Here is a 20,753-nt window from a genome sequence, read left to right as displayed (position 1 = left end):
CTTCAGCTGTTCAGCGTTATTCTGTTTTGTCTTGGTCAAAACTTCTGTCTGTCTTTCTACAATTTTTGGCTCACTTTCTTGTTAGCCCAACAGCCCTCATGCTGTTTTTTTGTCATCTTGTTACTGCGCTCTTTTGTTACTACCTTTCCCTGGGCTTTCAGTCAAATGTGTCCTGTAAGCAAACAAAAATTGCTGTAATGTAGTAAATAGTGCTGTGACCTTAGGAAGGTGCCCTGTGCTGTAAGGGTAGAAGCTGAATGCTTCATCCACTTTTTCTAATAACTGCCCTCTGAAACCTGTTAGGTTGCCTTTGCCAGTGGCAGGTGAGAGTGAATTCTCTCAGTTGAAATCTGTGGAAATGTATCCATATATACCAATACCAACAACATTTTTCAGCAAAATGTTTTTCTATCATAAGATGTTGATTCCTCAAAACCGAAACTTTGGGCAGAGGAGGGAGGAACAGCTGTTTCACCTTAACTTTCACTCTGAATGTTTTCAGATACAGGAAGGACTTTATACTAGCGGGAGACACTGAGAACTACCTACCGCTAGCCTGTGGCTTATGAAGGCAGAGATTTGAGACTTGGGTTCTGAATGAGGCATGTGCTGTATATCCCAGGCGTGTGCTGCACTTCCCAGGCATGTGCTGCAGTCAGTCCTCTAGAGTGAGGCTTGGTCTGGCTTGTTTTAGTTCCTCTATTTCATATAAATAGTTAAATATTATTTGGGCTGAGGGAGAGTGTACAACAGTCCTATGGAGAAGGGACTTGCAGAACAATTACTTTAAATCCTTGCTCAGCCCAGCTCTCTCCCTTGTGATGTCCTGGCTTTGTCTTGACAGGCAAAACACATTCCCCCACATCAGGGGTTATGAGTGTGTGTGAAATATTAACTGTTTCTAGATGGCCCTAATGGTTACAGCCATCTTCCCAGTACCTGTTTGTAGCCATTCTTTTGCAGGTAATTTAAAGTACATTTTGGAAAAGGTTCTATTATCATGGAATTTCGTCTGCTAATGCTCTATTAAATTGAGTATTGCCAGAGCAAGACCTGAGCTATAATGGGTTCCACCAACTCTGAAGGCTGCTCAGGACTGTGATGCCATACCCAGCTGCTGGGGAGAGGTTCTTCCTGCTGCTGTGGTTTGGCCTTCAGTTCTTTTCTTCCTAATTCTCACCAGTGGTGTTGCTGTGGAATTTGTATTTCAGTACTGTACAGAGTACCATTTGCTTTGAAAGAAACTAGAAACTTCTCAGAAGAGAGATGAAACACCTCATTGTGTGTCCTGGCATTTGTGATACGTGTGTGGATCTGATCTGTCAGCAGTTTCCTTCTCTTTGCTCCTATGTTAATTGTTGAGAAAAAGGATGGGACCTGTAGTGGCCTTGTGAATAACATGCTGTGGTGTCCATGTGCATGGTGGTCTACATGAGTAAAAGCCTTTGTGTCAATGTTTAAACAAGCTTACTTTTGTAGCCCTGTGTGTGATGGAGAAGTTTGATTGTCTGTGCAGAGAGAAGCAAACAGACATTGACTGGAGCTCTGCAATCATCAGCTGAAAGAGAGGACTACAGATATTTTATTCAAAGCTAATGTTGTTTTAGCTGGCCACCTCCTGTCCTGGCTAAATGCCTCTTGACATCTGACCACTAGCTGACAGTCCTGAAGATTTGCTCCTCTACAGTGAGACCTCCCAGAAGACTGTCGCTCCTGAGAAAGGACTAACTTCACGTTGGCCAAAGATGAGGATGAATCACTAGTTAAAATATAGGCCTCATGAAAGACTTACAGGTGCTGCCTTTTGCAAATGTCATTATCTTCAGTGGTGCTCCCTGCTAGTGATGGACTTTCACAGCCTCACAGAACAGTGTTCTCTGCTTCTCCCTGGATGGTCACTTATCTCTTTTATCCCTACCATGTGGTATAACTTCCTTGGGCATAAATTGCTTTGGAGCAGTTCCTCTACTTCACTGAAAACTGCTTATGACAGATGCTGAACTATGTGCTACCATTTCAGTACATGGTCCCAGACATCTGTGGCTGTGAACGTTACAGGTACGGAAGGGTACCTGGTAAAATTCCATCTTGCTGTGCTAATGAGCCCGAGAAACAGCCAACCTGCTCTTAAAGTTATGTAAACAGGTCTTTTTCAAAGTGGGAGCATTCTAGGGTGTTCTGGAGGAATTGTCACAAAGTCGTAGAAAATGGGGTTGGAAGAAATCAAAAATATCCTGATGCAGAATCTACCCATAGCATTCAAAAGCAGATGTCTGTCTAACCATCCCCTATGCTGGATGCTCCACAACCACGCCAGGTAGGCAGTCTTTTCCAGCCCCTCTTTATCTCTGTCATTAGAAAGGTTTTCCTAGTATGCAGCCTAAGTCTCCCTTAAATTTTAAGCCAAGTCCTGGGGAATAGATCATTCCCTCTTGTAACCGAGGATCACAAGCATGTTTCTCTGTTGCTTCTCTGTCCCTCACTCTCTTTTTCAGACCAAACCTCCTTTTCTGTCTTTTTCATGGCAATTATAATTATTAGAGTCAGAATTAGGATAACTAATTTGTGGACAGGAAGGGGAAGCTGAATTTGGGTGTTTTTGCTTTCATCGTGCCCAAGCTATGCTGTATGTGGCCTTTCGGCTCAGTAGTGTCATTAGCTAGTGACTGTCTTTGCATCAGGTAAAGGCTGTCACTGAAGTGGCTGACAGGGAAAAGGGCTACTTGTTTTTTTTTAAATTATTTTATTTTATTTTATTTTTATTAAAAGGCTCTGTTAACAGCACTCTGTTTTTATCAGTCTTCAGAGTATGGACTCACATATGCAAGTGCTGTCTGAATTTGTGAGTGTAGTTGGAGTGAAGATATTTAATTTGGTTCAAGTGGCTTTTAATTTTTTGTTTAAATATTTTTCAGATGAGTTATATGCTGACCTTGTAGATATAACTCATGTTGCTATTTATTTATGACTAAGGGCTGATGTTACTTAAACTGATCAACCAAGAAAGCATGTGAGATGTTTGAGGGGTTAGTGGAATACTGAAAGCAAAAAGGAGACTATTATGAGCTAATTTGCTGAGGTCTGTTGCTACTGTTGGTGGGTGGGCAGAAAGGTGAACCTGGGTCCAAATTATGTCTCTTCCTGCAGTGGAGGGGAGAAAAATCTGAACTGTATTTCTAAGGCAGCCTTCTTGCCTCAGATGTTGGTGATGACTTGAAGTTTAAAGCTGTGCTGGGAATATACAAACCCTTTGGCAGGCACTTCTTATTTCGCGGAATTACTGCATTTTGGGCTCCTGTGCCCCTGCTGATGGCACTAATCTCCATGTTAGGAGACAAACTGCCAGCTGTGCCTAGTCCTATTTGTACTATTTTAGCCACATGGATGTTCATCCACTTAATTTGGAAATATTTCTCTGCAGTCATCAACAACCACATGCAGGCAACTGAAATTGCCACATTTATTCTGACTTAGTTTTGAAAACGACAGATGCTACATTAATGTAAAACATGGTGAAAGGGTTTTCTAGCTTTGGTTTTGTCTCTCATTTCTGTAGGACAGTTTGATGTATAAGCTATTAATGCTGATGAGTGAAGCTCCTTTTCTCCAGCAAGGTCTGCTCCTGCTCCCATAAAGTCAAGCAAAGCTTCCACTGGGGGACTAGTGCCCTTTATGCTTAGGCAAAGGACTTAGAAACTGTACTGGGACCCAGGAAGCGGAAGAGTTGGCACATGTGTGAGTAACAAATACACACAGATGTGGTATGTGGTTGTTATTACTTTTTCTTAATAACATGACTTTTTCCCCAGCCTGAATAATTCAAATGAGCAATACTGTTGTGAGCAAGCCTGAAGGTGTTTAACCTTTTCTGTCCTCTAGGTGTGGCATGTATTCTGTTGCCCCTGCAGATATTTTAAGAGAGCAATAGAAAAACATCTGTCAAGTCTTGCATATTGTGAGCTCCTTGCACAGTTGTTTCTCTTCTCATGCTTCCTTGCATTTAGGGCTGTGTTGCAGTGTTTTGCAGCGCGGTGCTAGAGCCTGGCTTCTGCTTGTGAACCAGCTGCAGCTGGAGATGTGCTGACCAGCTGTGCCCGGTGCTCGGGGTCATGAGGGAGCGAGGCTGTGCTGCAGCAGCGAGGGCTGCTTACCAGCGCCCCGGCACATAAAGGAGCCTCCAATACAGRCAGTGCCCTGTCGCGCACCCTGAGGGTCACTTCCATCACCTTTCAAGGGCCTGAGACACTGCTGTCTTCGCATTTGGAAAGACCGTACTTAGGGTGCCTGCATAGGGTACTTGCTTAAGCAGTGCAAGACTAGGACATGAGGGGAAAATGGCTTTTGTTGTTGTGTGTGTCAGAAATGGTTGTGCAGAAGAGAGACAAAGACTGTGGTGAAACTGTTGACCCCCCTTTTAATGTCTGCTCCATTAATACTTTGGGCTTTGCCCTGTATCTGCATTCTGTGAGACCTTATTTGTTTGCTTATATAGTGTTTAGCAATTCTAGACAATGTCATGTTTGAGCGGGGGGGTGGACTAGCTGATCTTCAGGGGTCCCTTTCAACCTCAACTATTCTGTGATACAAATGCACAGACGGATGAGTACAAAGACTTCTGGAAAGAGTAAAGGAAGCAAAACTTTTAGTTGCATTGTAAAACACTGACATAGGAGAAAGCTTAGAGGTTATATATATATGGGTTCTGTCTTTCCTTATTGGAGAAACCTTTTTGACTTTGGAATGGAAACACTGGAAAAGACTCATCAGATTAGTACCAAACAAGCATGCTTGCCTTCTATCTTGAGTTCAGTTTATAGCGAGAAGCCTGTGGAGTTTCTTTGAGAGTTCAAATGCAGTAGAGCAGAGAAGCTTTTTCTGGAATAGCTTTGTAAAGTTGGCTTTGGTTTTTGTTACATTTGGCATCTGTGCTTGCTGGACCTTATGGCGTAACTGAGACTTGTTTCTTGTGGAAATTATTTGAATGTGCCCTTGCTGCTTTTATTTTGGCTGTTTACCTCGAGCCCTAGGGACTAGTAAATGCTGGATGCTTACATTTAACTGGAGCTAAGAAGAAATTTGACAAACCTTGGGTCCCTTCAATTTGCAGCCTTTTGATTTAGTTTTTTAAAACAATTATAGTTGGATTTGCCTTTTGAGGAGTCTTTGTTTGTGGCATTCTAAGCTAACAAAGACCAGCTAAGCCGAGGGATGGATTATGGAAAGTCAAAGCTAGCTCCCCTAACAGGGACAATGGAATCCCGCTCGGTCCGAGCCTTGCTGTGACACCTGGCAGGCCCACACTCCAATATGATAAAGTATTTTCTTTGAGGGAAGGTCACCAAAGTTCACTTTTACAGAGGAGTTCTTATTCTCAGTTAATGGGGCTCCCTGTTGCAAGGTCTTGCAGTTGCTTAACATAAAAAGGATGGATTGTCAAAGAAATTACTTTTAAAGTTCCTCCCTCGCAAATTTATCTGAAAGGACAGACCAAGTGTTCTCTCCTGGCCAAATGGAGCAGTCCATGACCCAGCCACCCAAGCTATCATGCCATTTTGCACTTCCACAGTTTAGGATTTGTCAGCATTTTGATTTCAAATCTTTGTTTCTGGCCACGTGCTGGCCCTTAGGATTGCATTTTGTGATAGAATCTCCTACCTGGGTTTCAGAGCAAACTAATCTTTTTATGCTATAGCAATGAAGACATTTCCAATCCCTTAGGGATTTTTGTAGTCTCAAAAAGCAGATTTATAATTTAAAATGAAATATTGTATGGTTATCATGTCACATCTGAGGTGGACTAAGTCCTTTTTTTGGTCCTTAAGAACGAAATACAAAATCAAAATGTATAAGCAGAGCCAGATTTGTCGTCTTTTGTGTGCGTGTGTATGTAATTTCCTGCAAATGGAAGTGATCCCTAGTCTTAGCTGGGCCCAGACCCAATGGGAAGACTGGCAAATATTCTTTCTGGTCCCTTTCAGACAGAACTGACTCACTTTCCCCAGAAAGGGGAAGGAAAGGTGGGAGTAGACTGGGAGAAATGTTTAACCTAAGGCCAGCATCATCTGCTGGGAGAATTAGGTATAGGCTGTTTGGGCGTGCTTGAATTTGATTTTTCATGTGTAAATACAGGTGTTTGGAGAAGGTACTGGAGGAATTTAGTTATCTTCTTTCTATTATTTTGATTTTGATTGGGGGAGGGGGGATAAAAATATCAGACAAGATTTTTATTTGGGCTTTGACTCCAGTGGAGCTACAATGATGTTTACAATACTGGTGTTGTATTTTTGTAAATTAAAACACTAATTGTAGCTTTATTACCAAGTTATTTTCATCATTAATTGGTTTGATTAAATCTCATCTAAGAAACGTGTGTTTAAGAAAATATACTTTCCTTACAAAGAAAGTATGTGGCAGCTATGTGTGTGTACCAGATGACAACGTTCAGTGGACAACTGACTCAAAGCTGATACCCTATAGGACCACCTCTTGGGCCTGTCCTCCATGCTACCAGATGTTGAGCATTCTTGAATTCAGCTGGAGACGGAGACCTCCATTTTCCAGCGGTGCTTGTCCTGTCGCAAGATCCTGCTTTGAATTCTCTGAGATTGCTTGGGGTCTTTCAGCTTACATCAGTGGGCTTTGGGTCAGGTCTGTGTATTAAAGCCCTCATGCTGAGCATGAAATCAGCCTAGCTGAACTTTATATGTGACCCCCATTGTCTTCTTTTTTTTTAATAATATATACCAATATCTTGACTAAACATTGTCAGTCTCTGCAGTGAGACTTGTGTTTTAGATTATATGAAATGGGAATGAGAAACTTTCCATGTAGAAGCCCCTGAATCTAGTACGACTTTCTTTCATGACAGGCACTTAAAGAAAAGTGGTATTAATTCTGCATTTTTGCATTTTAACGGTGAACACATTTTCATTGATCATAATGAAAGTTAAAACTGTATTAACTGTAAAGTTAAAATGAGTTGTGCTCGTTTAAGAAAGCCACCACTCTTCCAGATTAGCTCTGGATGGAAGCTCGCAGAAGCTGTTCTGATGGAGAAATGAAACTGCTGGGATGAAACTCCGAGCAGAATCTTTGCTATTTTGTCACAATAAAGAATTTACTTTTAATAAAACCAGGGGCTCAGGTTGGAGGTGCGACATCTGCTGTGACAATTTTTGTCTTACCTTTGTTTTTTGACATCTCTCTAATTAGTTTATGTTCCAATAAATCCTTAATACAAGGACTGTTTTAAAAACAATTGAAAACAAAACAAAAAGAGGACTTTAAATTGCTTATGGCTTGCTTTGTATGGCTTCCAGGCATTTGAGCAATTTTGCTAACAAGTATCCTGTAACCTATTTCCAAAGGCCACTAGCAGATAATTATATTTGTTTAATTTACATACTTTCAGTTTATAATCCTAATTAGTTCTCCAACCAGTAGTCCCTAGGCGATATGTAGTCTTACCTCATTTTATTTGCCATCCCTAATGTGCAAGTTTTCTTCTTTTAATTTACGAAAAAATGCTGTTAGGTTTGGTTCAGGGCTTTCCTATTTCAATGCATATCTAAACTGGATGATTCCACGCTGATTTAAACCCTGTTTGCAAATAAGTATTTTACATCCTTATAGATCATTCTTTATGTTATGTCTAGGAGATGTTCTGCAATTTAAGGAAACCGACCTGGGTTTGACACAGAGCCTATCTGTATTATAAACRTATCGGGCCAAATTCTGCTCCAACCTGTATCCAGGGTGTCCTGTGTACATCTCTGATTACCCAAAGGTGGGCACTGGCATAGGCTGCGGAGTGGAGTGTTAGGTCTGTGGCAGTGTCAGGCTGCTGCCATGGCAGAGCCCAGGTCAGGGCTGTGTGGCAGTAAGAATGAATAAAGGCTGTGTGAGGATGTCTGGCAAATTGGGAACGGTCTGTGTAAGGAGACCTGCAAAATCTCCTGGCTGATGGGTAATGGCTTGTTCCCCCTTCACGTAGCTAGGATTCTCTCCTGTACGTAGTATTCTGGGCTCACATCACCCCTGCCTGAGATTACGTTCAATAAAGTGGCTAGGGAGGAAGGAAAAAGGATGAACATGAAGACTGCTACTTTCAGGTTTAAATGAGAAACACTCCTTTAGCTCCTTCCAGGTTCAAATGAACTTCAAAAAAAATACTCAGGATGAGCTTTGTTATTGGAAAGAGCAGATCTGTCAGTGCTGATCCCTGCAGGAGTCTGAGTAACTGGGACTGAAGAGAAGGGTCAGCGTCTTGCTGTGGGGTAGGACCATGTGCCCAGGCTCTGAGGATGGCTCTGGTGCCCTGCGGTGGCGCTCAGCAGCTGGGAGGCCTCGGGTTTCAGGTAAAGCCTGAAGTAAGACAGGAGACAGTCTCCACTGCTGCGTGGAGATTTCTTGCATGAGATGTCTGTAGGCAACTAGAATAATAATTTCAGTTGTTATCTTATAAGCACTGTAGGCACTATAATACAATTTATAGAAAAGCTGTTGGATAAAACATTTCTTCTTAGGCATCAAAGACTACTTTCTGGTCTGATTCATTCCACTGTAAGGAGGTCAGTTTGGACTAACACTATGGTAATTCCCAATATTTCTTTGCAAGCAATAAAAAGAACAGAAATTTTCCTTTTCACCACTGCATTAAGTACTTTGATAAAGCAATGAAAATAGGGTGTGTGGTAAGATAGCTAACTGAGCAAGGAGAAGCAAAATCTGTAGTTTGCATAACTTTTGCCCAGATTTATGAGATAACTGACAGGTTCTGTGAGCTGATGTTAGTTCATAAATCGTAATATTAAGAGAGACAAGTGATTTTTGAATGAAAAAAATACAAATGTTTAGTGACGAAAAACTCAAAAGTGAGAGAATAATTCTTGGCCAATAATTTTATTTCAAAATCTTAAAGAATGTAAGTTTTATACTGTTGATGCTTTGGTGTAATTTCTACACATCGCACTTTAGTTCCCAGAATATGTTTATGCTGTTATATATGTGTGTATGATGCTAAAAGCACTTATATTGTTGACCTCTTAAGGAGGAACCRTTATCTGTGAAGTTATTCCAGAGGAGCCTATCTTTGTGGTACACCTTGATTATAATTTTTCCTCATTAGAGCATTTCAAATCATACTCCAGAATTTCCAGGTGGAATAAAAGATAACTTGAATGTCTTTTCATGCCTGGTTTATGGATTGCGATTCCACTCTAGTTAGATGCCTGCGCTCTGCCTATGCATCTAGATTTCTGAACTTTTTCAGAGGCAATAATATGACATGGCTCATGTGCCTGTAATTGGGATGAACACAACACAAACTCAAGTAAAGCAGCTTTGAGACAGAGATAATAAGCATCTTAGTTGAAGGCACAGTGTTGTGAAAATCATACGTTAAATTTTTCCTACTTGTACCACTGTTGAGATGGTAACTGTTTGTAATGTCAGGTGAAATCCTGGCTCTATCAAGTCATAGAAAAATCTCTCAAAGACTACAGTAGAGCTAGTATTTAGGGGAAAATATTGCTTGAAGATAAATTTACAGAAGTTTATTGATGTGAGTGTCAGATTTCAAGGGACAGTGACAATCTGCATCAGCTGAGGATGCATTTCCCCCTGTGTAACATGGTTTTCCATGGAATATGGCAGACATGCTTAATGCCAATTCAGTGCTAATCCACAAATGGATGTGAAGAAATGAACCAATGCTTGCTTCTTGGTAACAGACTGAATAGGCACGGAGGTGCTGTTTAATCTCTCTCCTTCTAGCTTTTCACTTTTATCAGTATTAAGATTATAACTTTTGCTATTCTGGAAGGAAAATTTAGAAGGATTTGGGAGTGAGTTTTTTGTGGGGATAAGGAAAAAGGGAGAGGGGATGAAGAATTTGGGAACTATTCATAGTGAGTCTACTTCACTATTTATCCAGCATAGTATTCCAATTTAAACCTGGGTGCTTAATTTGAAATGGAAAACAAGAAAATGAGTGAGATATCTCTTTGACATCCACTTTTTGTCCTTTTCACCATCTGTTTTGTTCTATTATATTTATTTATTTATATTGGAATGTAAGCCAACACTGAGCTTGTCGCTCAGATTTATGTATCACTAAGAAACCATAAACCAGAAAAAAACAAAGTCGAAGGCCTATTTCGTTCTCATTTACAGGTCGTCTTAAATGCATTGTGAGATGAAGCAAGATATTCGTTGTTTGATTCTGCTCTTCATACTTTTGGTACTTTTCTCTTGCCTCTTCCCTCCATGTCTCCTTCTCCCCCAAAAACTTCAGTCCAGAATCCCTCCAGAGTCATGATGCAGATTTTCCTGTTAGTTTTGATCTCCACTAGGCTGTCCAGTCATTCCTTCAGCAAATGAGCTATGCTCTAGAAATGAATATACTAAGTAGTGAAACCAGAAGGGAGTCAAAAGAATTTAAAGTTGTTTGAAATATAAAACAATAATTTATTTTACTTCATTTTACTTGTTAATGTTTGTAGCTAATGATAATTTCATGAAACTGCTTTCATAATTCAGTACATTCAAATCTATAAAGCAAACAGTTACTACCATGGGCATTTCAAATTACACAAACTGTCTTATATAAACAAATTACCTGTACATGCACATTTTTTCAATAGGTTGCAACATTTGCAAACATGCTTTAAAATCCTTTAAAGCTGCAGTATACTGTACTTTGCTTCAGGCTTTTGAGATGAAACCTACATACTTCCTTTAAAAACCTTAAAGAGAAAAATGTTTAAATGTTGATCATAACTCTAAAGACTGCTGTTTGATACATGTTAAGTATTATAAGAGAATGACTCTATCAGGAATTCAATAATTCTGAGCTTAAACCTTGAGCTAAATATTGATAAACAGCACTCTGTGTGGAAGTGAACAACAGCAAAATAATATCACAAAATATGGTTTCACAAAAAATACATATGTGCAGTTGCTCTTGTGGGTTTTTGCTTTTTTTAGGCAAAGAAAAGCATGTGTACTTTTTTATATGAATATAGTTTAAGCAAATTACCTGTGTAAGTATGGTTAATACATTTCTGATATTTAAACACTTTATGCAAAAGGTAACAAGTAAAAAAGTACAATCAATATTCCAAAAAGCTTTGCTAATATTGCCTTTGAAGGAGATGTGCAGGCTTTCTCTCCACTTTATAATGGAGATCCTGGCACCCACAGTTGTAGAGTTCAGTATTTGAACTATAAACTTGATGACTGTATCTTATATACAAAAAAACTTGCCACATTGAACGAGGCATTGATTTCTACCCCAATGGTAGTGTTTTATGTACATAATTTAGCAGTGGGTGATTATACAGTAGTCACTGACAGGAAAGAGTTGTACACTCGTGTGCCATCTGGTGACTTTGTTCCGTGGGTTAACAGTTCTTGGATTGTCATCCAATTGTCAAATATCTTTTTATTTCTTTTCTTCATCATTTTTTTGTGGCTCAGTTCAATGATATTCATCTCTTTCTTTTCTTCTGCACCTTGCTGTTCCTTTAAACAATCTAGCCTGCTCTGCATCATAAACTCACGCCTTCTCCTCTGCTCCTTTGCTTTCACTAAATGCTGCTTCCGCTCTTCCTTACTCCAGTAACGGCCCATCTTCATTTCACTTATGGCATCATCATCAGTCGTCATACCGCTGCGCTCCTCCTTAATCTTTATGGCACGTTCTCTCAGCAACCTGTCCCTGACTGGCCTCTTTGTAATGTAGCGGGTCCCATCACTTCTGACCTTGACTTTCCATTCCATCCTCTGTTCGCTCTGGCTTGAGTTAAAGTCTTTGCACATGCTCACCAGGCTCATTTGGCTCTGTGCATATTCCACGGCTGATTTCTGTTGGATCAGCTGCATGTAGCTCTGATAGTGCTGTGCGTGGGCAGGGATGTGAGCATGCTTATATGGAGAGTGATGATATGGGGAGACATAGGAGCCAGAAGGCTTTTGACCATTAGTTGGGCTTCTGTTTCCATCACTGGCTTTTCTGTCTTTGCTTTCCAGCTGCTTGCTGAGGTCAGGATCTTTAGGAGAGGAATGGCATTTACCAACACTGGATTCATGACTCTCTGAGCTAGGAAATAAATTCTTTTGGGAGGCATTATGTGCCACTACCCCCTCATTACCTTGACAGTTAATGCCTTCTGCAGTTCTGCGCAGTGAATTGTCAGGGGAAATCTCCAGTGTGAGTGGTGTGCTTCGGCAGCTTTCTCCTGTGTTATATGCACTTGAGCTATCCTTGTCAGACTTCTCGGGGAGCTCTGTAATGTCTGAGAGCTCATGCCTGCGAACATCGATGCTTGTATTATAGTTGCGGAACCCACTGTTATGTAGCATCCAAGGCTCCCGGTACTGCTCTTTCAGCTGCTGCATTTTATGAGCTCTCACAATATTCAGGCACTCGAGCTCGATATTGCGGAGCTCCTCATTCAGCATCTCCAGCTCTCTGTCAACACTTTCTTGGTCGCTTTTGCTCATATCCAGAGTGCTGTTGTGATAATACAGATTGTAAGGGTTGGCAGACTTCACTTGGCACTTCAGTTCCAGCAGTTCCCGGAACCGTTCACATTCATCTACAGGGATTCCAAGGAAGTCGACGTCTGTGCAGTCAGCTGAGATGAACGACTCATTGCTGAACTGCATATCGCCGCTTCCTAGGGTGTCATGGCTGTATGTCAGCTTCTTCTGGCTCCCTAAAGTGTTAGAAGAAGTGGTGTGATCATCTGCGTTGTTTTCCTGCTCTGAGCTTTCATCATTCCGAGTGCTATCATCTGTGCGCCCTACGCCACTGTCCTTCTCATGCTGATTAGATAAGATAGTGGCTGTATCTGTGGTACCTCCATCTTCCTCATGCTTCTTCTAACAGCAAAAACCAAAACAGAGAAACAGAAATTACTGCAAGGATATAAAATAGCTCAGGGCATTTATTTAAAAGTTTTCTTAATCTGTTACCTATTATGTTGTCTGTATCTTTGTCTTGTACTTACATAGAAAGAAAGCTTTATACAAGAGTGGTTACTGAAAACACAGCACACTCTGGATGATCTTTTCAGAAGAACTTGGGGTCTGCTTTTCAGTTATATAGCAACAGTGTTAGAAGTCAAACTTCCAGAATGTTTCTTCTCCCATTTCTAAGTGAAAATATGTCTTTTCAAAACACGTGGCTCCCACAGAGGATGTGCAATTTGAAAACTCTAGACAAAAATCAAATACTATTCATGAACTTATATGATTGCATTGATTGTGGCAGAACAGTCGGGAAACCTGGTCTGTATTTGTGGCTCTGCATGCACTTTACTGTTCAAAAACTCTTTTTGCCTTTCTCCTCATATGTGAATCTCATTTCCCTCAGTTTCCTGACTTGCCAATTCACACTTTAATGTTTTGGAAGGCAGGCTGTTTTCACTTTGTGTGTGCATATCAAATAGGATATTTCAGAAGCTGGCCTCCTGCCTGCCTTATCTGCCATATACCTCTCTCGTACTTTTCTCAGTGACCATAGCAAGAATGGTGGATTTCTAAGAACTCATGTTGTAATGGGGTGTGAGGGGGCAGGGAGAGGGGAAATTAAAAAGTTAACATTTTAAAATGTTTTGGTCCCTGAGATGAAGTTTTCTGTGTGGTCTATGGACAGAGTCATGTAGTATCCTGATTTTTCATAAATTTTTTTTGCCTTGATCGTCATTCAGGACACTAAGTTTATTCAGTCAAGCTCAATATTGGAATATTGAGTGCAATGTGATGTTTTGACACCATTGTACAACGGTATGGCAGTACCTGCTGAAGCATGCTGGCAGTAAATTGCATTGCCTGGTGGTGCTGTTCCTCTAACATGTCCATGTGCAAGTCATCCAGAAAATCATTTCTGTCATCATCCATCCATCCTTCATCCAGCTATGTGAAAAGGGAGGGAAAAATAAACAAAATGTTGTCAAAAGAATGAAGACTGACATAAATTGCACTCCTTCTTTGTGAAAAGTGATCGGGAGGTCTTAGGAGGTTCCTAACTCTATGACAGTGCTGCAGTATCCTGGGAAGAAGCACACATCTCCTCAAAGAGTGAGTATTGACTGTTTTACCCCCTCATCACCCCCATCCATACAGATGCAGATCTCCAACAGCACAGTTAGAAATCCTTCTGAACAAAACTTTTAGCTTCAATAGTCCTTCATATAAATGAAAAATAGCACTTTCATCCATGGAAATACCTCTAAGAGTTGGAGCTGATTTGGTTTGTGTGTAATTTTATTAGTATATATAAAAATACTCCAGAGGCCAAAGCTTGAACACACAACTTGGCTTAGGTGGTGAGGCAGCATAAAGGGCTGGAAGGGAAGATGCTTGCTATGGGTCTGTGGGAGTGATCTTTTTACCCCAAACCTCAATCATATCCCCAGGGGAAGATCAGAAACATCTGATCTTCAGRTGTTGGTTGTGAACTGGACCCTGTCTCTCCAGGAACATTGGCAAAGGATGCTCACATAGGCCATGGAGCAAGAGAGAAATAAAAGAGTGCTCATGGCTATTGTTTGTGCCATGCTCATTAGTGAATGTCTTGGTCATGCTAATCCCCCTTCTACAAGAAAAGGGTTGGACTCTAGTTAAGCCTTCTGTTATAGCTGAGAATGCTTCTCGATAGTATTTAATCACGTTTAGAGATGGTGTATAAAGGCCTAAATAGTAGGTGTTTCTATGAATCATTACTCAATAGCTATAGGAATTAGAGTTCAGTATGTCATTTATAGCTATGGCTTGAAACCATTCATAATACCTTGCAGTGATGCTTGTAATGGGATTACAGAATATATTAATTGCTGAACTTCTTAAATTGAACTTTAATATAAAATGTGATAAAAGTATCATGACTGCTGAATTCATTATTTCAGACCATATATATGTCCTATCAAACTGTGTAATATGGTTTTAAGTAGATAAAATTCTTCAAAATGCGGTTATTGTTTCCTAGAAAACAGCAACTCTGTTTTAATTAAAACTTAAGAGAGTATTTTATTGTTGTTGCTACACTACCTGAATTTCTGGTCTTGCAACAAGTAGGGAGATATTCTTGCTGTCTTCGCTGGTGAGAAGGGCCACAGCTTCTTCTCTGTTCTGTACTTCTATGCCATTAATCTTTAAGAAAAAGAGCAACAAAATGAAATCCGTTCATATGGATACTTCTGTCATGGGCTCTACAGAATTGCATGGCTGGATAGATCCCAGTGCAGTACAGGCCAGGCACAGTCCCCATTCAAAACTACAGCAGTGTTTAGTTTAGTGTTGGATACATTTGTGGGTTTGGACATGTGAAACTATTCCCTATCTGTGGTGGTGATATGCAGGGTTATATAGGAAAAACCTTGTTATGAGAACAGAAACTAGAGGAGAGTTGGGCAGGAGCAGAATTGTAACATCAACTCTGGTGGGTGGGAAGGAACATCCTTGTATGGGACAGGAGATAATGGGAACACTCTTCCCAAAATCTAAATGGCGTGGGGGCCTCCACTTGTGTTTGTCTCTGCAGTGGATAATCACTTCTAACAACAAAAACCCTTCAGTGTAGGATTGCACTTAGCAGACTATTTATTCTGGCATACAGGAAAGCTTGTTCAGCCTGCTGAGCAAGTGTTAACACACTTGTTAATAGAACTGCCTGGAGAGATTTTGCAAAGAGGGATAAGTACTTGGGCCACAATGGAGGGTTTCCGTGGTAGAAAGAAGACTTAAAAGGCGTATCAGGTTATGTGCTGAAAATCCATGTGGTCCACTTGTAAAACGCTTAGCCTGCAAGAGCAGGGCTAATACCGGACTTTACCTGGCCAGGTATACCAAAATCTGACTAATTGATATGTGGCAGAGAAAAGGGAAATGTCTTCAGAAAGTTAAAAGGAAGGGTATAAATACCAGTCTGAAGGGAATGACTTGTAAGAATGATACTAAAATAAAGACAGTGAATTAAATATTGCAGTGGATTATGGTGTGTTAGCAGACTTTCAGCCATTTACATACATACTTGAATAATGCGATCCCCCTCTTGGAGTCGACCATCTTTTGCAGCAATACTGTTGGGGTCAATCTACAAAATAAGAGGACAGTAAGTGCTTTGCAGGTTTTACAGCTCAGTCTTTTACTTCCTGTTGTAAACCCAATATTTGTAATATGACTGGTCTTGCAAGCCAGTGTGCCCATCATTGCTGCTAGATCTGTGTTTCTTACTTCTTACCTAGTGATTAGAGGACTTTTCCTAGCTTATGTAAGAGGATGTGAAATGCAGGTTAAAATAGCTAAGTCAAAACCAAAACATTTCTTCCTGACGTGAGTTTTCAGAGAATGTAGGTTTATCAACAAAAAAGTTATAATTTAACATCTTGCTTTAGAACACAGTGTTCTCATTGGAGCCTGTAGTTTTTACATACAACACAGAAAGGATTATGTCATAAATGATGTATTTTAATGGAAGATTTTAGATATAGTTATGAGATTTTCCCCCTAAATTACTATTGCGAAGTTTGAAATGGATCTGAGTGATAAAAAGATTATGTATAAAAAGTTGCATATTTCATGAAAGGAGGCAAAGAGGCAAATATGCCCCAAATCTTTGTTTGCAAACAAAAATGTATCGACCTTTTTCATGTATATTGTTTCTGGAATCAATTGAGAACAAAAATTCAAGGCAGAGTATATTAAAAATCCTTTGGAAACTTCATCTGAAATTGAATGCCAAGAATGTGTTAGGGGAAAAAAGAACACTAAATGTCAATATAATGAATGCTGTTATCTGTAAGAAAAGAGATCTTTTTTAAAAAAAAAAAGATAATCAGACATTGCAAAATACATGCATTTCTGTTGTGATGGAAAAGCAACATTTCATGTGCCCTTACAAATGAGAAATGAGGTATTTTTGATGAGTGGAGGCTCAAGGACAACACATACCTTTTGTGTTTGTGCAGACTGCAATAGGTAATATAGCGCTCTAGACTTACAGGTTACAAAGACAAGCTTTTGTGCTGGTAGTTGTTCATGTTCAATACTGGAGAAGATTTTGATTGAACATTGTGCTGTCCAGGTGAATAAGTTGCAGGTACTGAGCCTTCTGAAGACTGTGTGCTTGAACTTTTTTTTTTCCCCCAACACCATATTTCTAAAGGAGTAGGGAGAACTTTTTTTATGTTCTTTGCCTCTAGCATTGTGAAGTGGTGCAGAGTTTCTTAATGCCACTGGAAGAAAGGTTATGATTTTGGAAAAATCATGCTGATATGCATCACCAACACTTAAATCTGTCACACTGTAATTATTGAAGAAGAGAAATACATGGGAAAAACTGGAGGAAAATGATTTATTCCAGGGGACAGACTTGTTGTTTTGCTGTGTCCTGCACTGAAATCTAGGAAAAGTTCTGTATACTCCTGGCTGTCTCTGCTCTCTCCACCTCCTCATTGAAGTCAATAAGAGCTTGACTTCAATGGATACAGGATTTCACTCAGTTTGAAGGAAAGGAAAAACAATGAATTTTTCCCAGTTACTGCATTCTGGCTGGTTTTGGAACATGGTACAAACAGGTAAGGATTTATCTTAAATGCCCAATACTTCTGTTTAAAAGACCAATTATATCCTATGCAAATCAGCTCAGTCTTACCTCACTCACGTAAATACCAATGTCATCTTCATCATCCGTTCTATAACATACAGTAAGGCCAAGCTTGTCCTGGCTGTTCACTCTATGTAAATCTACTTCCTGAGGTTAGGAGAGAAGGAGGGAAAAAAAAGGACATTCTCCGTGAGACACTGGTGACTGATGGAAGCAATTTTTCAAATACAATGAAAATATTTTGCTTAAGTGATATACTGGATCTCTTTTCATTTTACTGTGTAGACTAGGTTAACTTACTGAGCAAAACACGATTATATGCAGACAATCAATAGTTGGGATATTTTTGACCCTTCAATCAATATAAAGTCATTTTGAAAATAGACCTTTTATTGATCTTAAAGAAGAAAAATTACCTATATTTCATGTAGTGGCAAGACTTCAAATGCTAAAATACTTATAAAGTATGATTTCAGTATACATACCACAGCTGGTATGTATTTTTTTTTTTCCTGTAAGGAGGAAAAGTTTCAGGATTTTCTGGAAAAGAAAAATACTCTATTACCTTAACTTGTGTAAATTTCATGAAGAAATGAATTCGTAACTTAGGAGTGTGACTGAAGATCAATATGTTGTCAGCATAGCGTTTGATATTGGTAATAGAAATACAATTTGTACTTCGATATCTTGCAAGGGTTTGGTTTGAGCAAGTTGTGGTTTATCGTTCTAGCGCTCTTTGGTGATCTTATTAGCCTTGAAGCCATTTAAGCCAYCTTAAAAATGTTTTTCCTCAATGCTTTTTACCAAAAAGACATGACCTGGGTTAACTTTTTTCCTACATGTGTTGTCTCTTTGTGATACCAGCTGGTATAAAAGGGTTGTGAAATCCATGGAGGCGTCCAGCCACGGTGCGGAAAGTTGCTGGCTGGTCCGTGGCCAGCAGGGCTGGCTCGGCTCTGCCTCGTGGCCTCCACCGCGGTCCCTGGGGGAGCTGCGCGGCCCGCAGAGCTCAACGCCTGCGCTCGGCTCCTTGCCACTCGCGGCCTCAGCCCTGAGGAGGCTCCCGCAGGGAGACAGCAGGTTGCTCACGGGTAGACAGAAGAGCAGCAGGGTGTTTTACTGCCCCTAAAGCAGGCTCGACTGTGAGAGAGGCTTTGGTGCAGCCCTGCTCCTCCGCAGCTACTGGCAGGCAGGCCGGCCGCCGAGGGGGGCTGCTGCGGAGGGGACGGGGAGAGCGGCAGGCGGGGAGCAGGGGAGCCGCTGAGGAGGAGGGCGCAGGCCGCCTGGGGCGCGAGCCCGGGGGCAGCCCCTGCCGCCGTCCGGCCCGGCCCGGCCCGGCCCAGCGGGGCTCCTCCGCTCCCAACTGGCCCTTCCCATGTAGAAGTCCTGATAACGCAATTCATTATTTCTCAGCGTCTCCATGTTTTGACCTGCGCTGTGCCATTTGTGAGGGGCAAGACAATAAAACAAGCTGATATGAATAATTTATTGGCATGTCTAGATGACAGCTGCCAAGATCAGCAATCTCTTGTTATTTACTTGTCAACATGTGTAATTTCTTCTTTTTTTAAAGAAACGTAGCTGTAAATGTCAGTGACATTTCAGATGGTATTTAAATGGTTTCAATCAATAGTATCCATGGTGAACTGCTGCTTTTTTTTCCTCTCCCTTTTGTTACTTAAAGGTTGAACACAATGATTTAATAGTGGGGKTTTTTTTTAAGACTTTTAAAGCTTTATGGGCTTTCTAGAGAGGAGACAAACTCTTCAGTAGAAAAGATGAGAGAATGTGGACCTGATTTTGATCTCAGTTAGTGTTGTTAATCCTTGGGAATGCCACTGAAACAAATGTTTTTATTCTGGATTTAATCATGCTGTGAAGTGGGGAAAAGGTGGGAATATGTGAATCAGGAACTTAACTTAGGCCTGGAATGATTCCCCTGTTTCCTGCATACTTTCACAAAATGACTTCATGTCTTGAAAAAGATTTTTATGTGGTTTACTCATATGAGAACATGCCAGTGAAATAACTGCAAGAAATGATTACTCTTGGTGCTATACCTTATTATATTGTTTGTATCATACTGGCAGTGAAAATATAAAAAGCATGGTGGCTTTAGTTATTATTTAAGTGGATCCTATTTAAGGATAATCAGTTGCCAGCACCCTTTGGAGGGCGAAGAGGGAGCAAGCGATTAGTTTCATTCTTACCTGTAGCATGTTTTGAATAGCAATAGATGTTTTTTCAACAGTGTACAAGAATGAATAGCATTATTATGATTAAAAAGTATGGGTTTACATTTAAAATGCAGCATCCAAGACATCATCTGTGATATACTGGAAGGTAATAGATCACCTGGTGAATTAAATAGTATATTTTTTAAAGAAAAACAGATATGTATTCTTTAAAAACATGCACACAAATAAAGCAGTAAAAAGATAAAGCAAACACAAAATTCTTAGAGCAGGTGTTTAGAACCTGAATTTTTATGAGCAATTAGTTGATGGACTTATCCTTGGGTACCATCCCTCTAGTCCTTGGTAGGAATAGAATAACTGGGTTTGATGCTATCCAAATACGATAATTTTGTGTACTTAAAGATAGGAACAGCTGCTTTCTATGGGTCTTTGCGTCAATAAAGTTTTAATATAATCATAAAGGTTTGAAATATTTGAGACAGAAAAGTGCACAATTCCAGTTGGAGTTGAAGAATCAGCTCCAGAATCTTCAAAGTAAAGGTTGTTTCCCGTGTTCAGAGTTGAGTCTATATAATGCACAGATACATTAAAGGGAAAAATACAACAAAAAATTGGCATCTGCAGGTACAGCTATTATGGTAACTTGTGTAATTGTACCAGGAATTAAAGTCTAGGAAATAATATTGGCCCAAAGAACTTTGACGGGGTAAGTCATTGGACTTGCTATTTCTTCCTCCTCTGTCTGGAGCGTTGTACTTCTGGATGGCTGGAGGGCACGATCCTGCAAATCTGTAGTGTTTTACATTCCCACTGCAGACAACAGCCACTGTGTGCACAACAGTGGCTGGATGGCTTCAAAAGTCCCTGCTAGATGTGTGTTCTTTCAGTCTGATGTGCTATACAATCTTGAGATGAAAGAATATTTAGTGCTCAGCAGGGGCTCA

At 40.3% G+C, this 20,753-nt stretch overlaps 1 protein-coding gene and 1 long non-coding RNA gene across 5 annotated transcripts in view; one reads left to right on the top strand and one right to left on the bottom strand.

The window, feature by feature from the left end:
- LOC112970465 overlaps window positions 1-20,753 on the top strand; it is a 123,302-nt gene that overhangs the window by 70,234 nt on the left and 32,315 nt on the right. The window lies entirely within an intron of this gene.
- Window positions 11,335-20,753, bottom strand: part of PDZRN3 (PDZ domain containing ring finger 3) — a 156,135-nt gene continuing 146,716 nt past the window's right edge. For all 4 annotated transcript variants that reach the window (XM_026074912.1, XM_026074913.1, XM_026074915.1 and 1 more), the window contains 5 exons: window positions 17,660-17,758; window positions 16,037-16,099; window positions 15,055-15,156; window positions 13,804-13,920; window positions 11,335-12,885 (listed from right to left, as the gene is read on the bottom strand). In XM_026074912.1, the coding sequence (XP_025930697.1) occupies window positions 11,335-12,885; window positions 13,804-13,920; window positions 15,055-15,156; window positions 16,037-16,099; window positions 17,660-17,758 (1,932 nt within the window). The remainder of the gene's footprint in view (window positions 12,886-13,803; window positions 13,921-15,054; window positions 15,157-16,036; window positions 16,100-17,659; window positions 17,759-20,753) is intronic.

The sequence above is a fragment of the Apteryx rowi genome, unplaced genomic scaffold (genome assembly GCF_003343035.1).
Source record: "Apteryx rowi isolate R43461 unplaced genomic scaffold, aptRow1 scaffold_4, whole genome shotgun sequence".
Lineage (NCBI taxonomy): Eukaryota > Metazoa > Chordata > Aves > Apterygiformes > Apterygidae > Apteryx > Apteryx rowi.
Note: the sequence above shows the minus strand (reverse complement) of the source record. Positions and strands in the feature narration are given on the sequence as shown.